This window comes from Branchiostoma lanceolatum, chromosome 4 (genome assembly GCF_035083965.1).
Source record: "Branchiostoma lanceolatum isolate klBraLanc5 chromosome 4, klBraLanc5.hap2, whole genome shotgun sequence".
NCBI classification, from domain to species: domain Eukaryota; kingdom Metazoa; phylum Chordata; class Leptocardii; order Amphioxiformes; family Branchiostomatidae; genus Branchiostoma; species Branchiostoma lanceolatum.
The window spans coordinates 11,592,435-11,602,919 of NC_089725.1; the positions used below are offsets into that span (position 1 = coordinate 11,592,435).

General features: G+C 43.8%; 1 protein-coding gene across 1 annotated transcript; it reads left to right on the forward strand.

Annotated features, from left to right (window-relative positions):
• Positions 1-76: 76 nt before the first annotated feature.
• Positions 77-7,090, forward strand: LOC136432570 (uncharacterized). Its single transcript, XM_066423954.1, has 2 exons — positions 77-2,877; positions 2,978-7,090. The coding sequence occupies exons 1-2, from the start codon at positions 1,707-1,709 to the stop codon at positions 3,139-3,141; spliced, it is 1,335 nt and encodes a 444-aa protein (XP_066280051.1). The 5' UTR covers positions 77-1,706; the 3' UTR covers positions 3,142-7,090.
• The last annotated feature ends 3,395 nt before the right edge of the window (positions 7,091-10,485 follow it).

The window sequence follows — 10,485 nt, forward strand, 5'->3', positions numbered from 1 at the left end:
GTCGATGAAGATTAGACATCCAGGTAATAAGATACGCCAAAAAGCAATTACTCAAACAACTGGATATGATTTTGGAAACGGTCAGACGTTTCAAGTAGCATCCACTACTTTTCGTCAGTGACTGTGAGCAAGATCAGTTGAACAGCAGGTTTATAACCACGAACTATGAATTGATATGCAAATAAAGAGAAGACAAATTTTTAGATAGTCCAATAGAAAGCGAATTAGACAACTCAAGACAAGGTTGAAGTAAAAGGGGACAATAGCTCCTATTGTTTTAATATAGGAGCTAAAGCTGGTTTGCCCCCAAGGCTATGTCCCAAGTGCCAGACAGTTCCACCCTTTGAGTTATGTAAGGGAGGCAATATATGAGAGGATATACAATCCAACCCTCAACAGGAAAGGAGGGCTAAGGGTGGAACTGTCTGGCACTTGGGACATAGCCTTGGGGGCAAACCAGCTTTAGCTCCTATATTAAAACAATAGGAGCTATTGTCCCCTTTTACTTCAACCTTGTCTTGAGTTGTCTAATTCGCTTTCTATTGGACTATCTAAAAATTTGTCTTCTCTTTATTTGCATATCAATTCATAGTTCGTGGTTATAAACCTGCTGTTCAACTGATCTTGCTCACAGTCACTGACGAAAAGTAGTGGATGCTACTTGAAACGTCTGACCGTTTCCAAAATCATATCCAGTTGTTTGAGTAATTGCTTTTTGGAGAACCACACATTGACTTTTTCAACCCTTCTGCAATGATGTGTGATATATATTCTTGTGGCCAATGATCTAAGTTACATTTTGTTCTTAGAACAGACGATCAAAGACATTTCTTGGCATGAGGAATAGCCTAAGACATTAGTTCTGTAAACTATATATTCCCTGCAGAAACTTCATCAACAACTTAAACCTAATGTTCCGTCTCTGATGATGTCTCTTTTTTTGAGTTATGTAAAAAGTAATACCCTCCAGAACTGAATGCTCTATGAAGTACAATACTATCATCGTTGGGAGAGCCTTTATCTGGCTAATCTATATTTCTATTATAAAACCACAACAAAAAGAGACAATAGACTGTTTATCAACAAATCCTTGTGTGAAATCTCATGGACCATCCAATCATGGTGCTATGGTGAGAAAACAGCATTATGTTGTCATGTCAATTATCGGGAATCGAACATCGATTACGGTTGACGAGGAATGTTGTCGTGTTACATCAACATTTACGCTTCACTAGTCAATGTAACGCCGTTAGGCATACCTAAGCTGCAAATGTATTATGAGAGTGATTTTTCTGACATAAGGAAACATCCAGTCGACAAAAATATCAGGCACAAACGTTCCCTGCCATGGCGTCTACTGTACCCTGCCCGTTGGTGTCAAACTCTAGTTCCCCTGGGAAGAAATATCCAACAGGAGATGTCCGTGGCTACGGTTGGCGGCACTAAGTCTGCAGAGGAAGATGTCGTTATGTTACAGATCTTACTCGCTCGTTTCAACCTGTCCTACTCACAAGAAATGCGCCAAGCTGCAATCAAGGCTGTCTGGAGTGCCGATCTGTAAGACGGCTGCTTGAGCTAAGATAGGTGATAGGATGCCATCTGGAGTTAACGATGACACTGCCCTTGAAGAACACCGCCGGAAGATAGACGTCAATCACGTGCACTAGCACGAAGAGGATCAGGGGAGACTTACATGCACGACAGACATGACAGAGGAAGACCTGGACACTAACTTCGACATTCTCAACTTGGCCGACCGCCAGCTTGCGAGAAGACTTTACACCGCAAACAACCTGGACCATGCACAACGTCTATTGACAGTCAAAAACAACGTGGCTCAAATGGACTACGGAGAAAGACTGAGAGTCATCAGGCACGAAGAGAGGATGCTGTCCAAGGACATGAGAGTGGAGAAGAAGGCGTTACTTCGACGACTAGATGAGTTCTCTGAGAAACTGCGGCGTTCAGGAAATAAGAGCACAAGAAGCTTCCCTCCGTTACAGGCTAACAGACACCAACAGTGGATACGGAGTCTTCAAGAAAATGAACGGCCATATCAGACAACAAGGCTGCCTCAAGTCAAGATGAGTTCAAAACGGGACTTAACGATGACAGGTGTCAAAATAAGGGGTGCGAAAAACGCAGCAGAAGAAAAATACCATGAAGACATGTACAGAAAGACAACAACAACAGCTAAGCCGACAAATCAACCTATGGATCTTCATGCTACTCGTACCAATCATGTAAGGTCAGTTAACTCCTTTACATCACAGACGAGGCAAGATAGCACTAACTCGAAAAGTTCTCTACCGGACATTTCTCATCAAATAACTTCACGTCACCCACAACTCAGGAGGGGTTCGGTGGTCGTGAGTCAGGACAAAGCGCAGTCTTTCCCAGCTCTTCTAGGGGACAGCGAAGGTTCACTGTCGCAAAGTAAGAGGAGTTTTTCAGACCTTCTAAACGTTCAAAAATTACCTCCTTTGGAAAAGCCAGGAGGAGATCAGAGCGTAAGACTAGAAGGGGTGAGAGGCTACACCAACAGGTTAATGAAGAAGATCAGTAACGTTCTGTACACGTCCCGGGAGCCGGAGGAGGGGGGAGAGGAACGGTCGGGGCGGCGGCCGCTTCACCTCCCCCCGGTCGGTCCCGGGACCGAGCTGATCCGCGCACATAAAGCCAGGAAGCTGCACGTGTGGCTGGGTGTGGACTCAGCGTACGACTTGTTCCTCATGAGACAACAACACTTGCACGGCGGCAGCTACCGATGCCAGGAAGGGGAGGAGACGGAACAGGAGAATGGCGATGATGAGCTGTTATCCCATAACGACGCATATGGTTCCGATACACTGTCTGAGGATGAAGAAATACAGAAAGGTATAGACTTCTCAAATATATATGAAACCTCTGATGAATAATAACGTTTTTGAATCATAGTTAATTCATGAGCTTACGCATGTCTTCAACTTTTTTTCAGTGTACGGCGTCGACGTTGAGGAGGACGAGCAAGGACCCGATGGAAATGACCCCGTAACCGATTGGTCCGACGACGTGGATGGCACGAAAGAACCACAGGCAGAGAGAGAAGTGCAGAGACAACTACATGTCGGAAACGAACAGGAGGAAGAGACGGCTGATTGACACACGAGTCCTTGAATGAGACACAGAAGGCCCTCCCACTACGCAGAAAAACAATGAGATTTTCCTTAGGACAAAGATACAAAGATAGAGGACAGCAGCATCTTTGTGCGAATACGGAGACTTGTCGATTATCTCTAGTGTTAACCTTGTCCTTGGTGTTGTTCTAAAGGGTGGCAGGGTAGAACCAAAAGGGCCACCCTATACTAAAAGCCTCCGGTGGCTTTTGGTATAGGTTAGCCCTTTCGATACTGCCTTGCCACCGATAGATCTGCTTGGAGATTAGTGTTGTTCGTCATTTTTATACAGTTACTCGTATATTTATATTCACTCACTGCACTGGTTTGTTACGACTCTAAGTGCTGTGAGTTTGTGGGGTAGCTTGAGAGTAGCCAGGTGGTGTTTTGTTGATCACTGTTGCTAAGTTTGCATAGGATTTTGAAGCAAGACATGTTAAGTTCAGTCACGATGCACTCTCCGGTTAAGTATGGATTTTTTAAAGAAAATTTCGCTTCTTAGGGAGGAGAGGTGGACGAATCTTGAGTCTGTCAATGGCACATTCGTCGATCCATTTACTACTTTGTCCCCGATTCTTTTGAGCTGATGCAGACAAACATCACTTCATAATGACATCTATCTTTCAACGTTTTGTATTGATTCATAGTATTACATATGTACAGCTTATATATGATATTACATATGAGTGTACATGTTGCAGAAAGCTGCTTTCTATAGGCTGATCGATTACTGTACCTCTGGAGCTACCATATCATTAATAACTTATTCAACCGTCTTCTTTGTCGATTATTATACCAGCTCTTATGCCTCTCCAAGCTTCTCTTGTTTATCTAGCTGTGATTTTGTTTGTTTTGCTAATAGCGGTCCAAATAAAGTTGCCCCGAGAAATGACCCGAAAAGCGGCATCTGGCGGCTGCCTACGTAACAATCAGACGACACTTGCCACTTTGCCGGTCATGTTCAATGATCAGGAAAGATGTTTGTTTGTGCAAGGTAGCTAATTTTATTTCAACATGACAATGCGCGTGTACTATACTGAAGTATCGGATACCTTACCTCCCGGTGAGGTGTGAGTGAAAACCTAATTACCCGGATAAAAGGCGCACCTGGGTAACGGATACAAAAAGCGCCGTAAGCCCCCGGCTCACAGTTCAGATGACCTGGGCCTTCGATACCAATTGTTGTCTTCGTGGAAACCTCGGGCAACAGATCACTTTGATTGTTATCTATGGAGCATTACTGTGTGTTTTTGGGGAGCGTGTTATTCGTGTGTCTCTCTTGCAAGTTCCCCGAACTAATGTGCGGAAAACATCATCGTCAGTCTTTTGCATCCGAACATGTAAATCGAAGGTGAGCAGGGTTTTCGTCAACAGTATTGACTCTGAAGTTGGGGGTGATATTGACACTACAATGGTACAAAAGGTCAGGCTGTCTCGTTCTGTCATCGTGATTTCTCATATGTTGACGTAATAATAACTTGCAGAGGCATGGTGGTCCTCTTGAAACTTTTCGATGGTCAAAGTAAGAACTTTTACGCCCGTGTTTACAAACTTCGGACATCACTGTTGTTCTCAACCTGTTCCACATATACAACAACGGAAGACAATGGAGGTGATTAAGGTCCGTATCCAATGGACGCTAAAACCGTCGCTCAACTGCCATCGCGATATCTCTGGGCTTCACGTATTTGTTGACGTCCAAACACAGAGGAGAAGGCGGTTGTCTTAGTTCACCTGCTGAGACGCTCCTGTAATAAATTTGCTGCCTCAGTCACAACATAAGGCTTCCCAGTTTCAACTTTTCTCTTTGGTATTTCCAGCATAGGTCGATGTTTACCTAGAACTTCTGACGACAACGACAACGACAACACGCCAGGGTCACCCGAAGGACTTCGGTCTTTGTTGAAACCGCGAGATGTTTGCAAGGTTCTTATCATACTAGCAACTGACTGAACCTGCGTCTCCTGTACAACAACCGACATGTCGACTGTGAAGAAAAACTTTGGTCGTCGCCGCCGAGAAAAACACCGAGCTACTACCCGAACCGACGAAGATCGGTCTCCTGACCAGTCTCCTGACCAGCAGCCTTACCCGACGCCCTGGACCGAAAGAGTCGCCACAGAAAAGAGACAACGAGTCTACCAACAGCAAAACAACATCGTCAGGAAGGAACACGAGAAAACGTTGCAGAACATTCGCCGACAAAGGAGAACCTTCAAGAAGGACATGCGTAAAGCAATGGCTTTGTTACGAGAAAGCCTGTCAAAAATAACAACGAAAGAAGAAAGGCCGGGGAAGTCTAGGGGACGTCAGAAGTTTGTTCACTTTCCACAATTGTCTCGCTCTGGTACAAGTGAAAGCAGTGTTTCAAGGCATGCTGGCCATACGGAAACAAAACTCCCTACGGTAGTAGTTGGTGAAACGCAACGTCAGCGAAGCGACTCTATGGAAGAACAGAGACCCTCGAAGGAAGACAGGTCTCTGCCGATGCTGAAGAAGTGGGCGGAAACATCTATAGTACTACCGCCGGAAAGTCGCGTCCAGCAGAGCAACAACACGTCTTTTCCGCAGGTAGGGAAACGGGACTCGCAGGTCTTCATCACCAGTATCGCATCTGGCCAAAACAGTACCTCTGCTCTTGAGAACAGTGGAAAGAACAAACCGTACAAGGGTACATCAATGTTCAAGGAAACACCTTCCAAGGCGGACCAGATACTTCTGCATACAGTCATAGAAGAAGAAACTGACAGTACTGTAAACGATGAGAGTGATGATGGTGACGTTGACGTCAATATCGTGGCGTCTACAGATGAGTCGTCTGTTCCACCCATCGCTGAGGAGAAGGCAAGATGTCGCACGTGGCCGGGAGAGGGGCCCGTGGAAATGTTTCCCGCCAGCGGATACACGTCCGATATGATGTCGCGGCTGCTCCAAAACGGCGTGATGTATACGTACAGGCCTCTCACACAGGCTCCGCAATGGCCGGAACCCGACCCTAGCACCCGACTGAAGGCGGCCAGCCTGCGGTCTGACGCTCTTATACGGGCCGGGAAAGACGGAGGCGGGATACGCGCGTGGTTGGGACTGGGATCAGAGCAAGAACTGAACCCCGCGAGGAAGCCTTCAGTAGGACAGAGAAGGAAGAGCATTGTGCAATTGAGACGGGAGAGCCGTTGGTCTCTGGACAACTACGAATATCATTCTACGTAAAATATACGCGATAAACACTCCGGTGTTGTGTAAGTCTGGAGGTTAAATTACTGTATACCATTTGATGCACACTGTTGAAAGTGTTTCGTGTCTATCGAAAAAGAGGTAGGTTTGGATTTAATATGACACCTCTGTATACACCTGTTCTAGTGTATCTTGACGCTTGAAAGTTGTTAGTATCTGTAGAAGGGGAGCAGTGCAAAGGCTCGTTTCCCTACGTTAACTACATCAGTAACAGGTTCCCCAGAGTTACATGTCTACATGTGTTGTGTTAAGATAACGTTCTCTTTACGAATACTCACGCGAGCAGTAAATCAATTACACAGAGCACACAATCTTTCCGCACCTGCAAACAGAGCAACGAACGCTGTTGGCAGAGCAGTGCAGGTTAAAACCGCAAGACGTCGCCTCTGTGACGTCCCGGGAATTACGACGTTATGGGAGGTAAATGGGAGTTGACGCCTGCTGATTGTAACCTTTGTTGAACAAGAATGATGCATATTGTCTAGGAAACCACATGTGATATGAGGCATCAAAGGTACAGAAAGTGTTAAGATTTTACACGTTCGTGTAATACTATGTCTTTGAACTTCTCATTGTTTATTAGATTGTCACAAGCAGAAAAGGTAGAAGAATGACAATGAATCTGTATGATCGATGAAAATAGATAACGTAATGAACGCTATCGTTGCTTACGTACACAATAAAAATATGTTTTCACGGTTTTTGTGATACGCATTTTATTTCCAGGTAAAATGCTAGTTACTAGGCCTGTTGCTTGGCAGACTATTCTGTGGCTAAGCGCCATTGTTTTGATCTCATCATCATGGATCAAAAGTAGCCTCCTCGACCAACAAGAAACACAGAGATATACCATCAGAAATAAAGCACATTATAAGCCAAAAAAGCCGACTTGTAGAGACTGCAAAGGAGGCTATAGATGAAAAGATTATTTCTAAATGGCACTCACTTGTCCAAACTGTTACTACGGAAGATCCTTTGGTAGAGTTACTTGCTGGCGTATAATACGCACAGAAAACCCGAGTTATTTCTAGTCTCTAAAGTTACCAGACTCCAGACCAGGTCGCTGAAAAAAACAGTAGAAATCGGCCGAGTAGTCAAAAACTTAGGTTCAGGTTGATAAACTGTCGCATCGATCATGAGACCTAGCTCGCAAACTGTACTCCCTGGTTTATCATTCTTCAGTCTTCACCTGCGTAAAGAGAATGGCCTCTGTAGTCACTACGTATACAGTCATGCCAAACAGATAGAAAACCTGGGTCTAGGAAAACCTAGGTCTAGACCTAGGTCTAGGTTGCCAACTGTCGCAACGATCATGAGACCTAGGTCACAAACTGTACTCCCAGGCCAGCTACCTCCTCAGGCATGTTATCTGTCTATTTTGTCAATGTCTACTATTTATCCAGCTGCCTGTGGAGCCTGATAGAGACTATGGCATTTCAGATTCGTTCGAAGTTTCCTTTTGTAAAATCACAATGTCCTCTGATCATTGTTGCACCGCCATCAAAACGGTGTTAAATCATATCGACTTTGATCGTCTCCAGCCTTGGTACAAGTATCATTACTATGTATACTCATGTACGCTAATCCAAGAATCTTGCAAGCATGCGGATAACCGATCTCGTCCGATATGAGTTCCTTGGCTTCCTACTCTGCCAATAGATCCCTTATCCTAGGCTCACTGCAGATCGGTTTAGCGCATCGAGTCCCTGGGGCCATTGAGACTAATCGCCTGGTTTTATCATCGATCGATATGGATACAAACGCGAAATCGAAGATCTCATACCTCCGTGAAATATTCAGATTTTTTGTTGTTGTGAATTTCTTGTTTTATTCATTATTGTGAATTTCTCGCTAATTCTATCTATGCATTTTACTGCCTATGCAACTTTGTACCCTGGCCAAGCCAACCCTCCACTCTCGCATTCATGCCATCCTCGTAAGTCTGAACCCGGATCAACTACACTTCCATCCAGTTGAACCGACTTTAAACCCGGGCCAACCTTGGACCCGTACCAGCGGGAACAAAAACGAACACACTCCAAGACAAGCAAGCAAACCAGAAATAATACCTCCGTTTTCATGGAGGTAACCACGATGGTCTTTAGTCTTCACACTTGTGTGGGAGTCATCCTCACCTGCGTAAAGAGAATGGATGTCCTGTGGCTAAGGTGCAATACTTGAAAACAGTGTTAAAATGTCTCACTATAATATATAGTCGTGGTAGTTAGATCTAACAGTGCAGAACGGATATACGCCATCTAGGTGACATGAAATGTCACGACGAAGGAGGTTGCTTAAATCTGGTTAAAACCTTCTTGCATAAATTCAACATCAAGATATGGGCACTTGCCCGTGAATGCTTTGCTATTTTATATGGTACAGAACGGTAATCTCCAAGCAGATGTAAGAATCTGACTCTCGGTGTTTTTCGTGTGCTTTTGCATCTTTTGCAACGTCTTTCTAGATGTTGAAAAATAACGCACAGAAAACAAACAAACATGGAGACTGAGCCGGATCCTTACATCTGCTTGGAGTTAACCAAAACTGTGTCGATGAAGGTTAGACATCCAGGTAATACGATACTGGATAAAAGTATCTTAGTCTTTGCATATTTTTGTAACCTCGGGTCCAAGGTCATGAATATGTAATTACTACCCTGACATTTGCCAGGTGAAACCAAGGACATTATGATTTATATAGGATAATGTCCTTGGTGAAACCTACCACTTTTGACCTTGAAACTTCATCCGAGTATAAATCGCTCCCTGCCTCGAAGGTGGACGGATCCTTATAGCCTAGAACACCAGACGTGCTTAAAGGACATCTCAACAGCGATGGTAAATATATCCCGCTGAAATACGACTCGTTCACACCAGTTTTCCCGCACAAATCTGTCAGAAGCAAATCGTTTGTCAAGGAGTCTGTAATCTCCATCTAATCCACGTAATCCGCGAAAGATCGCTATCTGGATTTTGATAACAGGCCATATCAGGTGTTTGTGCGGTACGACCGGGCATTTCGAAACTGTGGTGGCTAATCTTCCCATTGTGTTTTGACTAGCTTCCCGCCAAATTTTAAAGAAAAGAAATACACACATTGACCATGTTCTACCTCTCTTCGAATATTCCTGATAATTAATTCACCCGTAACCACAGAGAGGCAGCAATCGGCATAATATACAAATCAAAGTTTATACATGACTTAAATAGCAGTTACATATGTTTATGAAGTGCTAACTTTCAGGCGTAAATCACTAAATGGCAGTTTTATTATTTATTGACTGGTCCTCGTGGTACTTTACCAATAGTTTGAATGGGCAGAAATTATATATTCGAAATCTTGCATGCTTCTTTAATTTCAATCTTTACCTTTTTGATATTTTTCCTGGGGCTGAAAAGTTTGACAAACCATACAAACTGCCGAGTTCCGGTAGTTTGGCGCTCCTGTAGTAGTTAACCGCAGGTAATTGATACGTGTCAAAACATCCTGTGAACACGGGCGCACAATTAACAGTGCTACCGTACAGGGAGAATAGTCTGGGTAATGTGATATATCGCTCATGGGGTGCTTTTGTCTGTATTCAACTTAATATAATTTATCAAGCTTAAAACAAAGTTTAAGGATAAGTATGTATTTTCCCTATGGCTATATCTTTTCCCTATAGGAACTTATCATAGATGTAGATATACCTAATGTGTTCTCATAAACTTATGATAGATATGATAGATCTATGGGAAATGATACCAACTATATAATGACATGGGGTATAAGATTCAAATGCAAATAAGATACATGTACATTTGTCGTCTATCACATTTTTGTGAACGTTTAAGACAAGTTATTACCACATTTTATCGTAGACGTGTCTATCATATGTCTAACAGTGATAGGACTCAAGAAGTAGAAACGTATATCCTTAAAGCATGCCGTCTCAGTAGCGCCGTCCCAAGACACACAGCAATGAAGTGACAGCGCCTTTAAGAAACCCACCGTATATATAGGGAGAAGAAAATAACATCGGTGACTACGTCCCAAAGCAGGCTGCTGGCGTTACGCTCTCTTTGACGTGTGTATTTCTCCCGAATACCGTGAAGAA

What these genes read in the sequence shown, in the direction of transcription:
- LOC136432570 (XM_066423954.1), top strand. Translation starts at nt 1,707, where the DNA reads ATGACAGAGGAAGACCTGGACACTAACTTCGACATTCTCAACTTGGCC. An exon ending in GGATGAAGAAATACAGAAAG is followed by an intron (nt 2,878 to 2,977) that starts GTATAGACTTCT and finishes ACTTTTTTTCAG; the next exon opens with TGTACGGCGTCGACGTTGAG.